Source organism: Ranitomeya variabilis, chromosome 2, assembly GCF_051348905.1.
Source record: "Ranitomeya variabilis isolate aRanVar5 chromosome 2, aRanVar5.hap1, whole genome shotgun sequence".
Lineage (NCBI taxonomy): Eukaryota > Metazoa > Chordata > Amphibia > Anura > Dendrobatidae > Ranitomeya > Ranitomeya variabilis.
The window spans coordinates 389000348-389024785 of record NC_135233.1 but is presented as its reverse complement, the minus strand read 5'-3'; the positions used below and the strand labels follow the sequence as shown (position 1 = coordinate 389024785).

The following is a 24438-nucleotide window of genomic DNA, read 5'->3' as shown; positions in this document are numbered from 1 at the left end:
GACAGTATCTCACAGGAGAGGATTAGATACACGGCTCAGCAGTCAGTATCACACAGGAGACGATTAGATACATGGCTCAGCAGTCAGTATCACACAGGATTGGATTAGATACAAATCTCAGCAGTCAGTATCACACAGGAGAGGATTAGATACACGGCTCAGCAGACAGTATCACACAGGATAGGATTAGATACACGGCTCAGCAGTCAGTATCACACAGGAGACGATTAGATACACGGCTCAGCAGTCAGTATCACACAGGACAGGATTAGATACACGGCTCGGCAGACAGTATCACAGGAATGGATTAGATACAAATCTCAGCAGTCAGTATCACACAGGAGAGGATTAGATACACAGCTCAGCAGACAGTATCTCACAGGAGAGGATTAGATACACGGCTCAGCAGTCAGTATCACACAGGAGACGATTAGATACATGGCTCAGCAGTCAGTATCACACAGGAGAGGATTAGATACACAGCTCAGCAGTCAGTATCACACAGGAGAGGATTAGATGCACAACTCAGCAGTCAGTATCACACAGGAGAGGATTAGATACACAGTTCAGCAGCCAGTATCACACAGGATAGGATTAGATACACGGCTCAGCAGACAGTATCACACAGGAGAGGATTAGATACACATCTCAGCAGACAGTATCACACAGGAGAGGATTAGATACACGGCTCAGCAGTCAGTATCACACAGGAGACGATTAGATACACGGCTCAGCAGTCAGTATCACACAGGAGAGGATTAGATGCACAACTCAGCAGTCAGTATCACACAGGAGAGGATTAGATACACGGCTCAGCAGTCAGTATCACACAGGAGACGATTAGATACACGGCTCAGCAGTCAGTATCACACAGGAGAGGATTAGATGCACAACTCAGCAGTCAGTATCACACAGGAGAGGATTAGATACACATCTCAGCAGACAGTATCACACAGGAGAGGATTAGAAACACGGCTCAGCAGTCAGTATCACACAGGAGAGGATTAGATACACGGCTCAGCAGTCAGTATCACACAGGAGACGATTAGATACACAGCTCAGCAGTCAGTATCACACAGGAGACGATTAGATACACAGCTCAGCAGTCAGTATCACACAGGAGAGGATTAGATACACAGCTCAGCAGCCAGTATCACAGGATAGGATTAGATACACGGCTCAGCAGACAGTATCACACAGGAGAGGATTAGAAACACAGCTCAGCAGTCAGTATCACACAGGAGAGGATTAGATACAGCTTAGATACATGACATGTCAGTGGTGCAGCCTCCGGCTCTGGGCCTATGGTCAGATCAGTGCCATGAGCCCCTTGTGTTCAGGGCAGGAGACCCTGTTCCTTCCCGCCTCGTGATGTATTTCTGGAGATCTCGTCAGTCACAATATTTCTCAGCAGATGATCGGCGGCTGCTCGCGGTGACACGGATCATTATAGACGCGTCTGATTGCTGAATTAACGGCTTTAATTAGCAATTACCGGGTGATAGATCTGATCTGCGATGTGACATCGAGGGGAAGTTCTTCTTCTTTAGTGACAATCGCTCCATTTGTGCAGAATCCGTCCCTGTAATAACAATGTGCGGGAAAATGAGGAAGCAGATTTAACCCCACAGATCCCTCTCCCCGAGGCCTCATCAGTAATGGCCGCCATAGGTGAGAACGTACAACTCTGTTCATCCTGATCCACCTGATTCAGTAATAGAATTCCACGACCACAATGAGGACTGACACAACCTACAGGGCCCGAGTCATTAGTGCATTTGAACCTATTTTGTTGTCCCGTTCTTCCTGCTTTGAGGCCGTTTTTTATTTTGTGCCAAATTCTTCTTTTAAGTTCCGCTAGTTCTGAACTTTGTTTTCTACTTGACCGTTTTTTTCGATTATTTGCAACTTTTTAAAAAGTCGCAAAACCAGACATTTTTGCACAAATGCGCGCCACATTTAAAAGGACTGTGCGACTATTTTGTTGTACACAGGTAAAAGACAAAGTAAAAAAAAAAAAATTCTGATTTTTATACAAAATTCATGAACCTGCGCGCCATAAGAAGAATATGGTGTAAAAATGTCAACGAATACTACAAGGCACACAAACAAAAGAAAGAAAAGTGACCTAGAAGAAAGCGCAGATGAGAAATCAAGGCTGTAACATATATATCATTTGTGGGTTCCTTAGTCCCTAGTTTGATATTTGTGGTTTGAGTCATTTTGCACAGACGGTAATCTTTTTTTCTTTTACCATCTTTTTTGTGCCTTTTTTAATAGCAAAAATTACATGAACTTTTAAAAAGTTGCAATTGTTAATAGTTGCCTGAAAGATCTGGAAACCCCAAATGGTGCCCAAAATGGTGACTTTAAAAACAAACACAGGTGGTCACATATCAAACAAACTTTAAATAAGGAATAAGGCACAAATGCAATAAGGAATTGCACCCCATGTTCCATTTTTTGCTCTGGACCCTCTTCCTTCATGCAAGGACCCCCGCTAACTATCATGGCACCCGATGTACTTTTTATCGTTCTCAGGTCAGATCTGATTTTACAACTTTTTATTGGAAGCATTTTCAGGAAAGTTGAGCAGCAGATGTCACACGCAGGAATATATCACAATGGAGCATGTGCGCCCCCAGCGGGGGAGGAGGGTCCCTTATTATTGCAGGCAGCGAAGACCACAAGATGAGGGTCTGCGGCTATATGTCCATCTCTATAGATTCTCCCCTCAATCTACTTCTCTTCTACATGGAGACTGCGGCTGATACAATGGAACAGGATCCCGGAGAGGAGCACCAGGGGGGCCCCAGCCACAACAAACATGAAGGACCACCCATAGTAGACGTGAAGGTGGGCATCCGGCGGGCAGCTCTGGCTTCTCTCCAATAAGATGTATTTCTCCAGGTCAGCAGCAAACTCCTTCCACAGGGCGAAGAGGGCAATGAGGAGGACGAGCAGCACCCCTGAAAGGAGAAGACAGGAGCATCAATGACCCCAATACAGATCTGTGCAGTTATCATCCTTGTAGTGCACCGCAGGAGTTGTAGGGATCAGAGAGTAGTCATCATCTGCCCAGGCACTTTATATACTGTATAATAATCACTTGTACTGCTGCTGCCTGGTGTCATGTCTTATACTCCATTCACCTCCAGAGCTGCACTCTTGATTCTTACAATGTTACAACACCTCAAGCCTACCCCTTCCCAAACTGAACTGTCACATCCAGACAAGGGGATAACCCCTGAAGTTCTGCTGTTCCCTCAGTTGTATTCTTTAGTCATATTCAGACACATTATGTCTTATACTCCATTCACCTTCAGAGCTTCATTGATAATTCTGCGTTTCACTAATTTAGAGTGAATTGAATGTAGTATGAATACTTTACCAACAGTGTAGTGCAGTCTTGGGCTTTAAAGGTCCTTACACAGGACAGAAATGTTTCCCTGGTCTAAATGTCACAGTTCTCCTGAATCCGGCATTGTTTTTCTTTTGATTCTGTGTCTCTCTGTTCTTGAGATACGGCCTCTTCCTCGCTGTATATAAATGTGGTCTTTGAAGCCATGGGGGTGTGATCATTAAGAAGATGCCAATAGAAAAGCGTTTAGGACCGCACCCCCTTGACTGCAACTTACTTACAGGGAAGTAGGGTCAATATGGTGGAGGTGAGCAGGAACAAATGAAACAAACAAAAAATGGAACACAACCTGTCATAGAAAAATTAAAATCCATAAGACATCTCCAGAAGGGAGAAAGAGCTGATACTTCAAACTCTATTTGAAGTAAGACCTGAAATTGAACATATGAGGAAGAGAGGAAACTAGTCATAGCCTAGGGTTGAGCGAAACGGGTCGTTCATTTTCATAAGTCGCCGACTTTTGACAAAGTCGGCGTCTCATGAAACCCGACCCGATCCCTGTGCGGGGTCGGCCATGCGGTACGCGATCTTGGCGCCAAAGTCGCGTTTCGTATGACGCGTTTAGCGCCATTTTTTCAGCCAATGAATGAGCGTGGGCAGAGTGATGACATAGGTCTTAGGGGAGTGAATGCCTTTCGTCATGTTATCGCTTGTGCACAGTAGGGATTTGGAATGTGCAATACGAAATTTTCTGTGCTGGGACGGAGGGGAGAGAGAGAGAGAGAGAGAGAGAGAGAGAGAGAAAAAAAAAAATTAATTTCCTTCATTGGGTTTCGTGTTTCGGCCGAAACCCGACTTTTCACAGTGGTCGGCCGATTTCACTCGACTCGACTTTTAAGACAGTCGGGTTTCACAAAACCCGACTCGACCCTAAAAAACTAAAGGTCGCTCAACCCTAGTCATAGCTAGGGAGAGAAAAACAAATTGAAACAACCTTTGAAACAGTGACCCCTATGCAGCTGAGCCCCTTCTATCCAAAAGGGTAATTAAGGAAAATCCTAATGGCTAGCAGATGTGAGGCCAATCTTAAGGTACCGTCACACTAAGCGACGCTGCAGCGATACAGACAACGATGCCGATTGCTGCAGCGTCGCTGTTTGGTCGCTGGAGAGCTGTCACACAGACCGCTCTCCAGCGACCAACGATGCCGAGGTCCCTGGGTAACCAGGGTAAACATCGGATTGCTAAGCGCAGGGCCACGCTTAGTAACCCGATGTTTACCCTGGTTACCAGTGTAAAATGTAAAAAAACAAACAGTACATACTCACCTTCGCGTCCCCCGGCGTCTGCTTCCTGCACTGACTGTGAGTGCCGGCCCTAACAGCAGAGCGGTGACGTCACCGCTGTGCTGTGCTTTCACTTTACGGCCGGCGCTCAGTCAGTGCAGGAAGCGGACGGCGGGGGACGCGAAGGTGAGTATGTACTGTTTGTTTTTTTACATTTTACACTGCGCTTAGTAACACGATATTTACCCTGGTTACCATTGTAAAACATCGCTGGTATCGTTGCTTTTGCTGTCAAACACAACGATACACGACGATCTGACGACCAAATAAAGTTCTGAACTTTAATCAACGACCAGCGATATCACAGCAGGATCCTGATCGCTGCTGCGTGTCAAACACAACGATATCGCTATCCAGGACGCTGCAACGTCACGGATCGCTAGCGATATCGTTTAGTGTGACGGTACCTTTAGCTTGACACACAAGAATGCAGAGAAGGGCAGATTTATGACTGGTAGAGATAAGGGCCCCAGCTAAAAATAAAACATAAAATTCCTTGTCCACCTTATAGAAATTATGAAGTGAAGTTTTATGAACTGCGTTGATATAATAGATTGGAAAGTCATATTTTCAGAAACTTGATGAAATAGTGAACGCAACGCATGGCTTCGTGTTTCTGGGCAATGGCTGGGGTTCCGCCAAAGGAATATTAGCCAGATAGATGACAATGTCTATGCGATGTCTCCTATCTATGATATCTCCCGCTAGGGACCTTTAGAGATGAAGATATTGTAAAAGTTGGGAATATCAAAATTTTTTAAGACTAAGACACATCCTATAGTTCTTTGAAGACCAGCCCTGTTTTGAGTCACCAGAGGGGATAAAAAGCTAAAGCCAATTATGATCCTTGTTCAATGCCTGGGAGATACATTGCTGTGTAGGACTGATCCACGGTTCACTGGAGTTCTTCCCTCCATAAATCTGAGCCATTTCAGTGACCAGGTTTAGTCATTTTCTTTTGTTATTCCTTTTTATTTAATATTGTTTATATTGTATTGTTTGTTCCAAATTTTTATCATCTTGTATTTTTTTTTATAAAAACTGCCTATCTTTCTGGATTAAAAATATAGAAGGTCTGTTCCTCTTGCTCTGTATACCGCAACCCTGATGCCATACAATCGGGCTGTATAAACGATTGGTGGTGGCAGCTAGTAGTTTTCCTTGGGTCATTGTGGAGTTGGCAGTGACTGTACAGGAGCATATATATATTTCATGTGCTGGAATCAGAGATGTATTTACAATACGGTCACTGAGTTTCCTAATAACCAACTTAGTAGTGAAAGCAGCTGTCGCCTCGTCCATCAACTGTTGGTCAATTGCGTATTGTCCTGACAATTGAAGGCAATGGAGTTGCGTTTCCACAACACAACCCCAGATTCAAGAGAAGAGCGACGTTCACATAAGGAACAATAGTTTACATTTATGGTAAGTGACCGGTGAACGCAGCTCTGGATGTAACTGGAGGATACGAAAAGACATGAAGAAACAGAAGAATTGTGAATACAGCTCATGAGTATAAAGCTAAATGTAACCCCGGATCAGTAATGCCTTGGTTAATGATTTACATTGTTGTCAGTTGTCAGGTCAGCAGAGAGGCTACATAAAGTTTGTGCCCCCTACATCTCGGCTACGGTACACTCAGAGCTTGTAGCCAGAATTCGTCCTCTGTAAACGTTTTATCTACAGAGCGGAAAATCAGTAAAGTGATGTCGTCTGGCCTCCGTCCAGCGGGACGCTGCCAAATTAAACCGTCCCCTCCTGCGATAAGGGACCGCTAATTCATTAGGACGCTGCTCATCTGATGGTTTTCCAATACCCGGAGATTGTTCATCACTTCGGACAAGGACTAATAGAAGCTTCTCATTTCCCTCTGGGCTCATTCTATTAAAGGGACGTCTGCTCCGGGGGATGTACAGAGGATAACGAATTCTGTTCACTGGGGGGGGGGGGTTACTATATATTGGGGTGTTCACTGCTATTCGGTAACGTTCCAACCTGAAGTCACATAATGACATCTCATATTTCATCCAGTAATAAAAGACTGTGCAATGTGTGACCAGTGATTGAGCATGTCGCCAGTATCATGGGGCATCACTAGGTGTCAGCATTGGACCTGGGAAGGGGACAACAGGTGTTATAATTTAGTTAAATCTCTGACAGCGGCATTTAACTTGCGCTTACTGGAAGCGCGTCGCTAATCCCGCCCATCAGTGACCCCATCACATGATCGCGGGTCACCGATAGGTCGGCATGACAACCAGAGGTTTCCAGCAGACCTCTATGGTTGTCATTGCCAGATTGCTATGAGCGCCGTCCGCTCATACCATGTGAGCATTTCTGCTACACACAGGCGATCTGATCATCGCCTCTATGTAGCAGAGCCGATTGGACAACTGCAGCTTCTAGTCTCCCATGGACACTATTGAAGCATGCAAAGATAAAAAAAAAAAGTTATTAAAAATATTTAAAAAAAGAAACAAAATATCAAAATCACCCCCCTTTCGCACCAATCAAACCTACACACATATACCTTATAGCAGCTGCAGAAACCTCTGCTACAATGTATCAGTCTGGGCAGGACAGAGCACAACACTGATACATTGTGTCCACTTCTCAGCCAGGACAGCTAAGGGCAGGATTACTGCCTCTGAAGGAAGCAAGAGTCTTCATTCACTGACAGCAAGGTGAGATCTTGAAAATGGGGAGGAATAGAAACAAAAATTCTAGTAGAAGTTGTAGAACTTTTTATTTCTACAGAGATTAATCTAATTGACCCTGATATTTCACGGCCGGGTTGTGTGTGCAGTGCGGGGGTCTATCTCTCTAGGTGCCGGAGTAGCAGACTGTTGGGATTAGATGGATTCCTGTAGCTCAATCCCACTCTGAACATGAAGGTCCTTTACTCTCATGCGCACATGGCGGCAGGGACAGTGCGGCGGCGGCTGGTTTGGGGCATTTCTTCCTGTGCTGATTTCTCGGTTTTGCACTTGGATTGTTCTTTCCCTTCAGACATGAGGTTTGGCAATCGTGGAATCATCGCCTCTAATTACCTGACTTGGCATCTTACCTGCAGTGATGAGGAATCCGCCTCCCACCCTATAGAGCCCAGCCGCAGCAAAGGGAACTGCACAGACCAGCAGAAGCCCCCCAACCACACTGGCGGCCACTGCGAGGATGATGAACGCCGTCCAGAAGCCTCTGTACACTGCAATGAAAACCGCACAGATTAATCCCTGGTCTACCTGTGAGCGTCAGCTACACATAATACACATTATACACACTACACACAATATATATGGTGCAAACTATACATAGTGCACACACTACACTCATAGTATACACATACTACACACTATGGTACAAACTATACATAGTGCACACACTACACTCAGTATACACATACTACACACAATATATGGTACAAACTATACATAGTACACACACTACACTCATAGTATACACATACTACACACAATATATGGTACAAACTATACATAGTGCACACAATACACATAATACACTCATTACACTCATAGTATACACATACTACACACAATATATGGTACAAACTATACATAGTGCACACACTACACTCATAGTATACACATACTACACACTATGGTACAAACTATACATAGTGCACACACTACACTCAGTATACACATACTACACACAATATATGGTACAAACTATACATAGTGCACACACTACACTCATAGTATACACATACTACACACAATATATGGTACAAACTATACATAGTGCACACAATACACATAATACACTCATTACACTCATAGTATACACATACTACACACAATATATGGTACAAACTATACATAGTGCACAAACTACACAATACACACATTACACTCATATTATACACACTACATAAATTACACACACAATAAATATAGCACACACTACACATAGTGCACACATACCACACACATAGTATATACACAACTCATAGTATATATAGTACATGTCACACATTGTGCAGTATGTGTGTAGTGTGTGCACTATGTGTAGCTTGTACTATTTATAATATGTGTAGTTTGTGTACTATGTGTGCACTATGGATATAGTGTACTATATATACTATGTGCAGTATGTGTGCACTTTGTGCACTTAGTATACAGTATATGGTACACACTACACATAGTGCACAAAGTACACATAGTATAAATAGAATAAGCTACACATTGTGCACACACTACACACAGTACACAAACACTAAACATAGTACACACTAGTACACAATGGTATACACATATTACACAAACTATACACATAGTATACACACTACACATAATACACACTAAACATTTATACACTAGACATAGCATAGAAACTACACATTGTATATACTACGATTACTACACACTCTGCGCGTACAACACACACTATAAATACCATACGCAGTGCACACACACTCCATACACTGCACACAATACACATATCACACACTGCAGATTCTGCACACATTACACATACTTCACATACTACCCACACTGCACACAATACACATTTTACACGCACTCCACATCAGACACTGCAGATTCTGCACACATTACACATACTCCACACTGTGGACTATAAACACTACACATCCTGCACATATTACACAGGTGATTGAGTGTTCTGCTGACAACTATCTGCTGTGTATGGCCAAGGGTGTAACTATAGTGGGTGCAGCCCGGGCCCTGGAGCGTAGGGGCCCACAAGGTCTCTTTGGTTCATACTAAGAACCAGTACTATTAAAGATTCATGATAGTTGGGGGCTTTTTTTGGCGATGTTACATTGGGGCCCACGAGCTTCCGGTTACTCTGCTGTCGCCTGCGCTAGAGCCATCCTCTGCCCAGCCTGGAAAAGCTGATAACAGAGAGCAATGCATCCTCTTACTTGTCCTACAGCCATCCTCTGCTTAGTGTGATGTGGCTGATAACAGGGGACAATAGATTGCATCCACCTGTCCTGCTGTCAGCCCCTTCTCTTTGTGATTCAGTGTATTGGGTGTCAGGTAGAGGGTCTCCCAACTTGTATCATGTGATCCAGAGTTTTGTGGGTGCCTGCACTGGGTGTAACTATGACCCTCAGGCACTGGACTGTACCGGGGTTGGTCCTGGAAATATTGCCTTTTGAGGAAAAAAATATTTTTATTTTTCTCAGTATGTTCTGAGATGTTGAGCGCCCCCTACTGGAAACATATGAAAGAAATTGATAGCTGATTCAACCAATCAGGATGCAGCAGACGGAGCACCCTACCCCCAGAGGTAATGACCTGAGCAGCACGACCCCGGCAATTACAGGGGTATCTCCAACACCAGCGCTTAAATAATTACTGCCATGTTCTGCACATAATTGTCTCATTAGGAGATGAAGAAAATTCATGTATGCGCTGGGAGAAGATGAGGGGTCAGCGGGAGTCAGTAATGCAGCAGATATAGGGAGGAGGGTGCTGCTGGGAAGACATTCAGGGGGGCAGGAGATTAGGATGAAGGAAACCCCCCCCCCCCCGTCCCGGAGAGAAGCCCACAGGCGATCACCTATGTGTGAGAATGAGAGACTATGAAGATCTAAGCCGGAAAGTGAAGGAGCTGGGAGCACAGGTCGTCTTCTCATCCATCCTCCCGGTGTACGGACATGGACCAAGGAGACTGAACAGGATTCTACAGGTGAACAACTGGCTATGTCGATGGTGGCGAGAGTAACGTTTTGAGTTTCTTGACCATGGAGTGAATTACCTGTACAATAGATTCCTTGCTAGAGATGGGTTGATCTTACGATAACAAGAAAACACATATTCGTAGACACCTCGCTACACTCATCAGCAGAGCTATAAACTACAGCAATATGGGATTGGAAAAATACCGCCGGGAAGAAATATGCAGCTTATGAATTCTCGAGAACCTGATATTAGAAGTGGAAATAAAGAACAAAACAACAAACTCTGAATGAAAATAGAGGAGCAAGAGAAACCGACCACAAACTAAAATGTGTCTACAAATGCACAGAGCAGCAGCGTAGCTACAAGAGGGGGCCCCGCTCTCTGAGGGTCCCACCTGGAGCTACGCTACTGTTACACTCTGCTGAAGAGCAGGGAAGCTGTCACCTGGCCACTATGGGGCCCATGATTGAGGGGGGCTGGTGCTAGCATCTGTCCCCGCACCCGTTATCGCAAGTTCAACTGAATCAAATGGATGCCGATACAGTTGAAAGCAATGATGAGAAAGGGAGCAACAAGCTCCCTCTCCCATCATTCACCGTCTGACGTCACTGATGCAGACGCTGACAGCAGGCGCGAAGACGTCACTAAATGGAGCCCGCTGTACTGAGACGTACGGGCGCTCTGAGCAATGAAGGAAAGAGAAGTAGAGGTGAGTAATGTACATTCATTTTTTTATGGGGAGTGCATTTTACTATATGGAGGACTATGGAGAATGCATTATACTATATGGAGGACTGTGGGGAGTGAATTTTACTTTATAAAGGCATATGAAGACTGCATTATACTATATGGAAGCCTTTGGGGAGAGCATTATACTAGAGAGGCTTATGAGGAGTGCATTATACTATATGGAGGACTTTGGGGGTGAATTATACTTTATATAGGCCTATGAAGAGTGCATTATGATATATGGAGGCTTTTGGGGAATGCATTATACTATAGAGTCTTATGAGGAATGCATTATACTATATGGAGGACTGTGGGGAGTGAATTATACTTTATATAGGCCTATGAAGAGTGCATTATACTATATAGAGTTTTTGGGAGTGCATTATACTATAGAGGCCTAAGAGGAGTGCATTATACTATATGGAGGACTGTGGGGGTGAATTATACTTTATATAGGCCTATGGGGAGTGCATTACACTATAGAGGCCTATGTGGAGTGCATTATACTATATGAATGACTATAGGGAATGCATCATATTATATGGAGGCATTTTATGGGGCCATCATACAGAGAGGTGATTACAGTGAGGGGCCATCATACAGTGTGGGAGCTAATGTGGGGCCTTTGGTCAGTTTGGGAGCCATTATACAGTGTTGGGGGCATCTAACAGTTTGTGGCTACTATGGGGTCAGTATACTGTATAGTACTCCCACAAAGGAGAGGGCATTATACTGTGTATAGGCGAGACTCAGGACATTATTAAATGTAAAGTGGGCACTTCTTATTATAGGGAAACAAAGGTTATTGTGACTGTCAAAGGGGCACACAGGCCATTATTACTTTTTAGGGGGCAAAATGTGGGCACTGTTTTCTAGGGCACTTGCAAAGTAGGTGCAGTAATAGGGGGCACATACAGCAGCAGCGGCTCAACATTGGGGTATCAGCAGGATGAGGAGGTTATGCAGGTTGGGAATAGATGGGGACAGTGCAGGAAATTTGATAAGTCACATGTGCCAAGTCCTGGCTGAAGAATTTGTCGTGTCAGTTTGGGCCAGATGGAAAAGACGGGAAAGGTCAATGAGTCCATCATAAAGAACGTCATCTGTAAGTTACTACATATAACTGTGCTGTAATCACCTATATGTTCTGCAGGACTGATATCTACCACTGTATGGCACCATATGGCAGAAACATCAATGTTGGAGATTATTTTCAGTAACAGTGACGTCATCTGCTGAGGTTTTGCTACAGTCACTATTAGGGTGTGCCACCATAGTTGTAATCAGTGTTACCTAGTTAGGAGCCACTCAGAAGGTTTGGCCGCCTTGAACCAAAACTCTAGCTATGCCTCTGGCACAGAGATTAGGAAACAAACAAGGGAAATTGGAAATGTTAGCACATGAAGAGACATATAATGTCATAGGCATCACTGAAACTTGGTGGGATGACACACATGATTGGAATACAAACCTTGAAGGCTGTAACTTATTAGAAACAGGATTAACAAGAAGGGAGGAGGTGTTGTATTGCATTTTAGGAAAACTTATATCTCCATAGAGATCCAAGCTTCAGAAACTGGTAGCTCTGCAGAAACTGTTTGGGTAAGAATACAAGGAGAGAAGAAAAGAAAGGACACTATTGTAGGTGTTTGCTATAGGCAACCTAGACAGACTGAGGAGATGGATAGACTCTTTTTACATCAGATGTCTCTGTTCTCAAAAAACTAGGACAAAGTGATCATGGGAGATTTTAACTATCCATATATTTGTTGGGAATCTCAGGCAAAAGTAATGGGTCCAGAAAATTCTTATCTTCTCTTGCTGATAATTTTATCTTTCAAAAGGTGAAAGAGAGAACAAGAGGATCTGCAATCTTGGACCTAATTCGAACCAACAAGGAGGACATGGTTGGGGAAGTAAAGGTGTCCGGGAATTTAGGAGGCAGTGATCATGCGATCCTCGAATTTTGGATTACAAGAGGAGGAAGACATCGCGGACTCAGATTTTAAAGTTGGACTTCAGAAAGGCAGATTTTAATGGACTCAGAAAGAGGGTAGGAAAGGTCCAATGGCCGGATGTTCTAAAGGTCAGAAATGTCCAAAAAGGATGAGAGATTTTACTAAATGAAATTCTCACCGCACAATCAGTAACAATCCCAAAAAGAAGGAAGAATTGGATGCATTTAAAGAGACCAGGATGAATGAACACAGAACTTAATCACTTATTAAAAGGAAAAAAAGAAATGTGTATTAAATGGAAAGAGAAGGCATATCTAAAGAAGAATATAATGTTGTCTGCAGGGAATGCAGGGCACGAGTTAGAAGAGCTAAAGCCAGTAATGAAGTGAGGCTTGCAAGGGAGAACAGAAGCAGCAAAAAGGATTTTGGTGGTATGTCAAAAGCAAAAGAAAAGTCAAAGATGTTATAGTATTTTTACAGGAAGAAAAGGGTGAAGTGGTCAAAAATGATGCTGAGAAGCCGAACTTTTAAATTCTTATTTTGCATCCATGTTCTCTAAGAAAGCAAATGTAACATCAACTGATCTTCACGGTGCCATCGAAGGAATAAAAGAATCCACTCTATCCATAAACAGAGAGATGGTGAGAGAACATTGAGCTAATTTACATGAATGTAAATCTCCTGATCCAGATGCATTACATCCTACGGTACTGAAAGAGCTAGCAGAGAAAATTGCAGAACCACTAGCCAGAATCTTTGAAACATCTTGTCCAACAGGAGAAGTCCCAGCAGATTGGAGAAGATCAAATATTTTCCCTACCTTCAAAAAACGAAAGAAGACAGAGCCAGGAAATTACAGGCCAGTGAGCCTGACTTCTATACCAGGAAAGATCTGTGAACAAATTATTAAACAGCATGTATGTAAGTACTTGGATAAGAATACAGTAATTAACCAGAGCCAGCATGGGTTTGTAGGAAACAAGTCATGCCAGACTCATCTGATGTCCTTTTATGATGGAATCACTGACTGGGTGGATCAAGGAAATCCTGTAGATATAGTATATCTCGACTTCAGCAAAGCATTTGATAAAGTATTTTATATGATCCTTATTGAAAAAATGACAAAGTATGGGATTGACAAGGCTACGGTTAGGTGGATTCCTAACTGGCTCAGAGATCGTGCTCAAAGAGTGGTAATAAATGGTTGCACATCCAATTGAAAGAGTGCTTCAAGTGGGCGCCACAAGGCTATGTCCTGGCCCCTGTGTTCAACATTTCTATAAATGATCTAGATAAGGAAACTGAAGGTAAACTGATCAAACTTACAGACGATGCAAAGCTTGGAGGGATAGCTAACACTAGAGAAGATAGAGAAATGATGCAGAAGGATCTAGAAAAGCTTTAACAATGGGCAGCAACTAATAGAATGGTATTTAACAGGGAGAAATGCAAAATTCTACATCTGGGCAAGAAAAACAAAAATTACACCTAAAGAATGGGATGAATAGAACTAAGCAACAGCACGTGTGAAAAGACTTGGGTATACTAATAGATCACAGACTGCACATGAGTCACCAGTGTGATGCAGCAGCAAAAAAGGCACAGTTCTACGATGTATTAAGAGAAGTATAGAGTCTAGATTACGTGAAGTCATTATCCCCCTCTACTCCTCCTTGGTCCGGCCTCATCTGGAATACTGTGTCCAGTTCTGGGCACATTTTTAAAAAGACATTGAAAAACTGGAGCAAGTTCAGGGAAGAGCTGCCAGGATGGTGAGCGGACTGCAAAGTATGTCCTACGGAACGGTTAAAGGGTCTGGGAATGTTTAGCTTGCAAAAAAGAAGGCTAAGAGGACTTAATAGCTGTCTACTAGTGTTGAGCGATACCGTCCGATACTTGAAAGTATCGGTATCGGAAAGTATCGGCCGATACCGGCAAAGTATCGGATCTAATCCGATACCGATACCCGATACCAATACAAGTCAATGGGACTCAAGTATCGGAAGGTATCCCTCATGGTTCCCAGGGTCTGAAGGAGAGGAAACTCTCCTTCAGGCCCTGGGAACCATATTAATGTGTAAAAGAAAGAATTAAAATAAAAAATATTGCTATACTCACCTCTCCGACGCAGCCTGGACCTCACCGAGTGAACCGGCAGCGTTGTTTGCTTAAAATGCGCGCTTTTCCTTCCTCCCGTGACGTCACGGCTTGTGATTGGTCGCGTCGCCCATGTGACCGCGACGCGACCAATCACATGCCGGAACGTAATTTTAAAATCCTGAATGCCTAGAATTCGGCATTCAGGACCTGAAAATTACGTCACGGCTTGCTGTGATTGGTCGCGTCGCGGCCACATGGGCGGCACGCGACCAATCACAAGCCGTGACGTCACGGGAGGAAGGAAAAGCGCGCATTTTAAGCAAACAACGCTGCCGGTTCCCTCGGTGAGGTCCAGGCTGCGTCGGAGAGGTGAGTATAGCAATATTTTTTATTTTAATTCTTTCTTTTACACATTAATGTTGTTTCGATACCGATACCACAAAAGTATCGGATCTCGGTATCGGAATTCCGATACCCGCAAGTATCGGCCGATACCTGATACTTGCGGTATCGGAATGCTCAACACTACTGTCTACAAACATCTGAAGGGCCGTCACCGTGTAGAGGGATCATCATTACTCTCATTTGCAAATGGAGACACGAGAAGCAATGGAATAAAACTGAAAGGGAGAAGATACAGATCAGATATTAGAAAAAACTTTTTGACAGTGAGGGTGATCAATGAGTGGAACAGGCAGCCACGGGAGGTGGTGAGTTCTCCTTCAATGAAAGTCTTCAAACAGAGGCCGGACAGACATCTGGCTGAGATGGTTTAGTGAATCCTGCATTGAGCAGGGGGGTGGACACGAGGACCATGGAGGTCCCTTCCAACTCTAACATTCTAGGATTCTATGATCGCAGAGGAGATCAATTTTACAATAGGATTGTACAGTAAATTCCTATATGAGGGTCCTATAGAGGGACAATCACTTTTTTTGGTGGGTGATGTTCTGGGCTTGTCTGCTACTTACCTGCTGTGGGGTCATAAGATGGATGAGGGACGGGTCCAGGTGCTATCGGCATGGGGAACAGGTACCCCTGGATGCAGTGTTTGGGGTGCGCTTGACTGGCTGGAGAGAAAGTTTAGAAAATTTGCATTAGGGGGGGACATTGGTGCCCTGGGAAACCAGAGAAGACACACCCCCCTCCCCAGGCCTGGAGGCGCACACCGTGTTACCCACATTACTGCAAATAATTGGAATGTTTTTTTGGAATTTTTTTAAATCATGTGATTTCCATCTAAGCAACAAATCACAAGTATTTAATGATGATCATGGCACAAACAGCTCTAAGTTCAGGCTCAGTTGGCTAATAAATCTGTCCCATAGCAGACAGGACGTTATTGTGGAGTAAAGGTGTAAAAAAAATGTATAAATGTGGGCGAGCTCTGCTATTAGTATAGTCACCGGGCCAACAGGGGTTAATAATAAAGCCCCGCGCCAACCAAATACAAACCAGGCAGCACCCTCCAGCCTCTGTATATGGTGACCCACACCTCCAGCCTCGGTTTAAAGTGACCCACCCCTCCAGCCTCTGTATATGGTGACCCACCCCTCCGGCCTCGGTATATAGTCACCCACCCCTCCAGCCTCTGTATATAGTCACCCACCCCTCCAGCCTCTGCATATGGTGACCCACCCTTCCAGCCTCTATATGGTGACCCTCCCCTCCAGCCTCTGTATATAGTAACCCACCCCTCCAGCCTCTGTATATAGTCACCCACCCCTCCAGCCTCTGCATATGGTCACCCACCCCTCCAGCCTCTGTATATGGTGACCCTCCCCTCCAGCCTCTGTACATAGTCACCCACCCCTCCAGCCTCTGCATATAGTCACCCACCCCTCCAGCCTCTGTATATAGTGACCCACCCCTCCAGCCTCTGTATATAGAGACTCACTCCTCCAGCCTCTGTATATAGAGACCCACTCCTCCATCCTCTGTACATAGTCACCCACCCCTCTGGCCTCTGTATATAGTCACCCACCTCTCCGGCCTCTGTATATAGTCACCCACCTATCCAGTCTCTGTATATAGTGACCCACTCCTCCAGCCTCTGTATATAGTCACCCACCCTCCAGCTTCTGTATATAGTCACCCAACCCTCCAGCCTCTGTATATGGTGACCCAACCCTCCAGCCTTGGTATAAAGTGACCCACCCCTCCAGCCTCTGTAAATAGATACCCACCCCTCCAGCTTCTGTATATAGTGACCCACCCCTCCAGCATCTGTATATAGAGACCCACCCATCCAGCCTCTGTTTATGGTGACCCACCCCTCCGACCTCTGTATATAGTGACCCACCTCTCCAGCCTCTGTATATAGTGACCCACCCCTCCAGCCTCTGTATATAGTGACCCACCCCTACAGCCTCTGTATGTAGAGACCCACCCCTCCAGCCTCTGTTTATGGTGACCCACCCCGCCGGCCTCTGTATATAGTGACCCACCCCTCCAGCCTCTGTATATAGTGACCCACCACTCCATCCTCTGTATATAGTGACCCACCCCTCCAGCCTCTGTATATAGTGATCCACCCCTCCAGCCTCTGTATATAGTGACCCACCCCTCCAGCCTCTGTATATAGTGACCCACCACTCCATCCTCTGTATATAGTGACCCACCCCTCCAGCCTCTGTATATAGTGATCCACCTCTCTGGCCTCTGTATATAGTGACTCACCCCTCCGGCCTCTGTATATAGTGACCCACCCCTCCAGCCTCTGTATATAGTGACCCAATCCTCCGGCCTCGGTATATGTGATCGTCCCCTCCTGCCTCTGTATAAGATGCCGACCCCTCCAGCTTCTATAAAGGCCAGAGCAGGGATATTACATGTTACCAGGTGCCAGGAGGGGGCGCTGATGACAATGAGAAGAACTTTTGTGAATGGACTGGATTACAGATGACAGAACTTTACTCACTGAACCAGAAGTTCCAGATTGTCTCCTGGAAATCTTCCCCATTGAACCAACATCTCCAAAAGAAACCCTCATGGTGAAAGTACAGGGGTGCGGCCGGGGTGGGGGGCACGTCTGTGCTGTTCTGCAATCAGAGATAGAGAGAGAGTCAGCTGCCATCATCCACCAGTGTTCCTCATCTGTCCTGGCTCCAGCGCCGGTCCATGTGCCCTTCTTCCCCTGCTGCCAGTTCTCTCTGCTACTATGTCCTTCCTGGAGCTAACCACTTGACCAACCCAGCTCTGCTATTACTCGGCTCTGCAGCAGCTATATCACGCATGCCTCATGACAAATCCCCCTCTGCCGCTCTACAGTGCTGTCTGCACACTCGGCTCTGCTATTCTGCTCTGCTATTCCAGTGAAGTGATGGCCGGGGGACCACCATGGTGCAGGAAGACTACTGTACACAAGATAAGGTGCAAACTACAAAGGGTAGATTTATTGGGAGGCAAGGAACGAAGTGAATGAGGAAGATGCAAACGGGTATACAATGGCAACAGACAATTTACAAGAGTAATAAACGTTATCTTTTCCGTAAAATAGCACGGTGCTCAAACTATTACAGACTCAAAATATGTCTAACCAGCAAATGTAAACAATAAACAAGTGATGATGCTACTCTACATATAACCTCCCTGGCATTTACTAAGCAGGCCACACGTAGTAGTACCCAGCGAGTCCCAGGAAGGCCTGGAGTTCTCTCACTGTTCGAGGGACTGGCCACTTCTGGATAGCAGCCACTTTTCCTGGCGAGGGTAGAACTCCATCTTGTGACACTATGTGGCCCAGGTACTCGATCTCTCTCTTGAAGAGGTGGCACTTCTTTGGCTTCACCTTCAGGTTATGAGCACACAGTCTTCCGAGTACCTGTCCAAGCCGGGCAAGGTGTTCTTCGAATGAGGCTGAAAACACAATGATGTCATCCAGATACATTTTGAGGCTACCCTGATCTAAGTCTCCCAAACACTTTTCCATCAGCCGCTGAAATGTGCCTGGAGCATTGGAGAGCCCGAAGGGCATCCGGTTAAACTCAAACAGCCCCATAGGGAGGATGAAGGCGGTTTTCTCTTTGTCTTTCTCTGCCACGGCTACTTGCCAGTATCCGCTTGCTAGGTCCAGGGTGGAGAAGTACTTGGCTTTCCCCAACGCTGTCAAGGATTCCTCAATGCGGGGCAACGGATACGAGTCTCGAACAGTGCAGGCATTGAGTTTCCTGTAATCTACACAGAACCGGATGGTCCCATCCTTTTTCTTGACGAGCACCACCTGGGCTGCCCAAGGGCTCTGACTACTCTGCACCACTCCTGAATCCAGCATCTGCCTCAGTAATGTTTTCACCTGTTGATACATCTTGGGCGGGATCTGCCGGTATCGTTCTCAAATTGGACGAGCTTCCCCAGTCGGTATCTCATGTGTGATGGCTTCAGTACAGCCGAAATCTTCGGCGAGACGGGCGAATGCGGCCTGATTTTCCCACAGCATAGTTTCTATTGCTTGCACACGCTCAGGGCCCAGAGCCTTCACATCCACTTCCATTTGATCAATGATGACCCGTCCACTCCGGGGATGGCTGTTGTGAATTTACTTTTTGCTCCCTCTAGTGGTTACTAGTTTTTTGACTCTGGTTTTTCTGTCATTCCTTTTATCCGCACCTGGGTCGTTAGTTAAGGGTGTTGCTATTTAAGCTCCCTGGACCTTCAGTTCAATGCCTGGCAACGTAGTTATCAGAGCTAGTCTGCTGTGCTCTTGTCTACTGATCCTGGTTCCAGTTATATCAGCTAAGTCCGCTTTTTGCTTTTTGCTATTTTGTTTTGGTTTTGTATTTTTGTCCAGCTTGTTCCAAATATATATCCTGACCTTTGCTGGAAGCTCTAGGGGGCTGGTGTTCTCCCCCCGGACCGTTAGACGGTTCGGGGGTTCTTGAATTTCCAGTGTGGATTTTGATAGGGTTTTTGTTGACCATATAAGTTACCTTTCTTTATTCTGCTATCAGTAAGCGGGCCTCTCTGTGCTAAACCTGGTTCATTTCTGTGTTTGTCATTTCCTCTTACCTCACCGTTATTATTTGTGGGGGGCTTCTATCCAGCTTTGGGGTCCCCTTCTCTGGAGGCAAGAAAGGTCTTTTGTTTTCCTCTACTAGGGGTAGCTAGATTCTCCGGCTGGAGCGTGTCATCTAGAATCAACGTAGGAATGATCCCCGGCTACTTCTAGTGTTGGCGTTAGGAGTAGATATATGGTCAACCCAGCTACCACTGCCCTATGAGCTGGATTTTTGTATTCTGCAGACTTCCACGTTCCTCTGAGACCCTCGCCATTGGGGTCATAACAGTTTGCCAGGCCAGTATTAAATGTTTAATGCATTGCAGAAGAGGGATTATAAGAAAGAAGATTCTGAGTTTTTTTTTTTTTTTTTTTTCTTCTTCCCCTTTACCTCAGAGTGGCTATGCTTGCTGCAGACATGAATGTCCAGACCTTGATTACAAGTGTGGACCAGCTGGCTACTCGTGTGCAGGGCATACAAGACTATGTTATCAGTAATCCTAGGTCAGAACCTAAAATACCGATTCCTGAACTGTTTTCCGGAGACAGGTTTAAGTTTAGGAATTTTGTGAATAATTGTAAATTGTTTTTGTCCCTGAGACCCTGTTCATCTGGAGACTCTGCTCAGCAAGTAAAAATTGTTATTTCGTTCTTACGGGGCGACCCTCAGGATTGGGCTTTTTCGCTGGCGCCAGGAGATCCGGCATTGGCTGATATTAATGCGTTTTTTCTGGCGCTCGGTTTACTTTATGAGGAACCCAATCTTGAGATTCAGGCAGAAAAGGCCTTGCTGGCTATGTCTCAGGGGCAGGACGAGGCTGAAGTGTACTGCCAAAAATTTCGGAAATGGTCCGTGCTGACACATTGGAACGAGTGTGCACTGGCCGCTAATTTTAGAAATGGCCTATCTGAAGCCATTAAGAATGTTATGGTGGGTTTTCCCATTCCCACAGGTCTGAATGATACTATGGCACTGGCTATTCAAATTGACCGGCGGTTGCGGGAGCGCAAAACCGCAAATTCCCTCATGGTGTTGTCTGAACAGACACCTAATTCGGTGCAATGTGATAGAAAAATCGCAAATTCCCTCATGGTGTTGTCTGAACAGACACCTGATTTAATGCAATGTGATAGAATCCTGACTAGAAATGAGCGGAAAATTCATAGACGCCGGAATGGCTTGTGCTACTACTGTGGTGATTCTACACATATTATCTCAGCATGCTCTAAACGTATAGCTAAGGTTGTTAGTCCTGTCACCGTTGGTAATTTGCAACCTAAATTTATTCTGTCTGTAACTTTGATTTGCTCACTGTCGTCTTTTCCTGTCATGGCGTTTGTAGATTCAGGTGCTGCCCTGAGTCTTATGGATCTGTCATTTGCTAAGCACTGTGGTTTTACTCTTGAACCATTAGAAAATCCTATTCCTCTTAGGGGTATTGATGCTACGCCATTGGCAGCAAATAAACCGCAGTATTGGACACAGGTTACCATGTGCATGACTCCTGAACACCGCGAGGTGATACGTTTCCTGGTTTTACATAAAATGCATGATTTGGTTGTTTTAGGGCTGCCATGGTTACAGACCCATAATCCAGTCCTGGACTGGAAGGCTATGTCAGTCTCAAGTTGGGGCTGTCGTGGTATTCATGGGGATTCCCTGCCTGTGTCTATTGCTTCTTCTACGCCTTCGGAAGTTCCGGAGTATTTGTCTGATTATCAGGATGTCTTCAGTGAGTCTGAGTCCAGTGCACTGCCTCCTCATAGGGACTGTGACTGTGCTATAGATTTGATCCCAGGCAGTAAATTTCCTAAGGGAAGACTGTTTAATCTGTCGGTACCTGAACATACCGCTATGCGTTCATATATCAAGGAGTCTCTAGAGAAAGGACATATTCGTCCGTCTTCTTCCCCTCTTGGTGCGGGATTCTTTTTTGTGGCAAAAAAGGACGGATCTTTGAGACCTTGTATTGATTATCGGCTTTTAAATAAGATCACTGTCAAATTTCAGTATCCTTTACCGCTGTTGTCTGACTTGTTTGCCCGGATTAAAGGTGCCAAGTGGTTCACCAAGATAGATCTTCGTGGTGCGTACAACCTTGTGCGCATTAAGCAAGGTGATGAATGGAAAACCGCATTCAATACGCCCGAAGGTCATTTTGAGTACTTGGTGATGCCTTTTGGGCTCTCCAATGCGCCTTCAGTTTTTCAGTCCTTTATGCATGACATTTTCCGGAAGTATCTGGATAAATTTTTGATTGTTTATCTGGATGATATTTTGGTTTTTTCTGATAATTGGGATTCGCATGTGGAGCAGGTCAGGTTGGTCTTTAAAATTTTGCGTGAAAATTCTTTGTTTGTCAAGGGCTCAAAGTGTCTCTTTGGTGTACAGAAGGTTCCCTTTTTGGGGTTCATTTTTTCCCCTTCTGCTGTGGAGATGGACCCAGTCAAGGTCCGAGCTATTCTTGATTGGACTCAGCCCTCGTCAGTTAAGAGTCTACAGAAGTTCTTGGGTTTCGCTAACTTCTACCGTCGTTTTATCGCTAATTTTTCTAGCATTGTGAAACCTTTGACGGATATGACCAAGAAGGGCTCCGATGTAGCTAACTGGGCTCCTGCTGCCGTGGAGGCTTTCCAGGAGTTGAAACGCCGGTTTACTTCAGCGCCTGTTTTGTGCCAGCCCGATGTCTCACTTCCCTTTCAGGTTGAGGTGGATGCTTCAGAGATTGGAGCAGGGGCCGTTTTGTCGCAGAGAGGCCCTGGTTGCTCTGTTATGAAACCTTGTGCCTTTTTCTCTAGGAAGTTTTCGCCTGCCGAGCGAAATTATGATATGGGCAATCGGGAGTTGTTGGCCATGAAATGGGCATTTGAGGAGTGGCGTCATTGGCTCGAGGGTGCTAAGCATCGTGTGGTGGTCTTGACTGATCACAAAAATCTGATGTATCTCGAGTCTGCTAAACGCCTTAATCCGAGACAGGCCCGCTGGTCATTGTTTTTCTCCCGCTTTGATTTTGTTGTCTCGTATTTACCAGGTTCAAAGAATGTGAAGGCCGATGCTCTTTCTAGGAGCTTTGTGCCTGATGCTCCTGGAGTCGCTGATCCTGTTGGTATTCTTAAAGATGGAGTTATCTTGTCAGCTATTTCTCCGGATCTGCGACGTGTGTTGCAGAGATTTCAGGCTGATAGGCCTGAGTCTTGTCCACCTGACAGACTGTTTGTCCCGGATAAGTGGACCAGCAGAGTCATTTCCGAGGTTCATTCCTCGGTGTTGGCAGGTCACCCGGGAATTTTTGGCACCAGAGATCTGGTGGCCAGGTCCTTTTGGTGGCCTTCCTTGTCAAGGGATGTGCGGTCATTTGTGCAGTCCTGTGGGACTTGTGCTCGAGCTAAGCCTTGCTGTTCTCGTGCCAGCGGTTTGCTCTTGCCCTTGCCTGTCCCGAAGAGACCTTGGACACATATCTCCATGGATTTCATTTCTGATCTTCCGCTATCCCAGGGCATGTCCGTTATCTGGGTGATATGTGATCGCTTCTCAAAGATGGTCCATTTGGTTCCTTTGCCTAAGCTGCCTTCCTCTTCCGATCTGGTTCCTGTGTTTTTCCAGAACGTGGTTCGTTTGCACGGCATCCCTGAGAATATTGTGTCAGACAGAGGATCCCAGTTCGTTTCCAGATTCTGGCGATCCTTTTGTAGTAGGATGGGCATTGATTTGTCGTTTTCGTCTGCTTTCCATCCTCAGACTAATGGACAGACGGAGCGAACCAATCAGACTTTGGAGGCTTATTTGAGGTGTTTTGTCTCTGCTGATCAGGACGATTGGGTGACATTCTTGCCGTTGGCTGAGTTTGCCCTTAATAATCGGGCTAGTTCCGCCACCTTGGTTTCGCCTTTTTTCTGCAACTCTGGTTTCCATCCTCGCTTTTCTTCGGGTCATGTGGAGCCTTCTGACTGTCCTGGGGTGGATTCTGTGGTGGATAGGTTGCAGCGGATCTGGAATCATGTGGTGGACAACTTGAAGTTGTCACAGGAGAGGGCTCAGCGCTTTGCCAACCGCCGCCGCGGTGTGGGTCCCCGACTACGCGTTGGGGATTTGGTATGGCTTTCTTCCCGCTTTGTTCCTATGAAGGTCTCCTCTCCCAAATTTAAACCTCGTTTTATTGGGCCTTACAAGATATTGGAAATCCTTAATCCTGTATCTTTTCGTCTGGATCTTCCTGTGTCGTTTGCTATTCACAATGTATTTCATAGGTCCTTGTTGCGGCGGTACATTGTGCCT

At 45.3% G+C, this 24438-nt stretch overlaps 1 protein-coding gene across 2 annotated transcripts in view; it reads right to left on the bottom strand.

Annotated features, from left to right (window-relative positions):
* Window positions 1-2121: 2121 nt before the first annotated feature.
* Window positions 2122-24438, bottom strand: part of LOC143809502 (transmembrane protein 182-like) — a 42040-nt gene continuing 19723 nt past the window's right edge. Inside the window, exons 2-5 of one of the 2 annotated variants that reach the window (XM_077292581.1) lie at window positions 18087-18207; window positions 16138-16236; window positions 7775-7912; window positions 2122-2969 (exon numbers count right to left, since the gene is read on the bottom strand). In XM_077292581.1, coding sequence (XP_077148696.1) covers window positions 2740-2969; window positions 7775-7912; window positions 16138-16236; window positions 18087-18207 — 588 coding nt within the window. In that variant the 3' untranslated portion in view covers window positions 2122-2739. The remainder of the gene's footprint in view (window positions 2970-7774; window positions 7913-16137; window positions 16237-18086; window positions 18208-24438) is intronic. The other variant, XM_077292582.1, reaches the window with a different exon arrangement.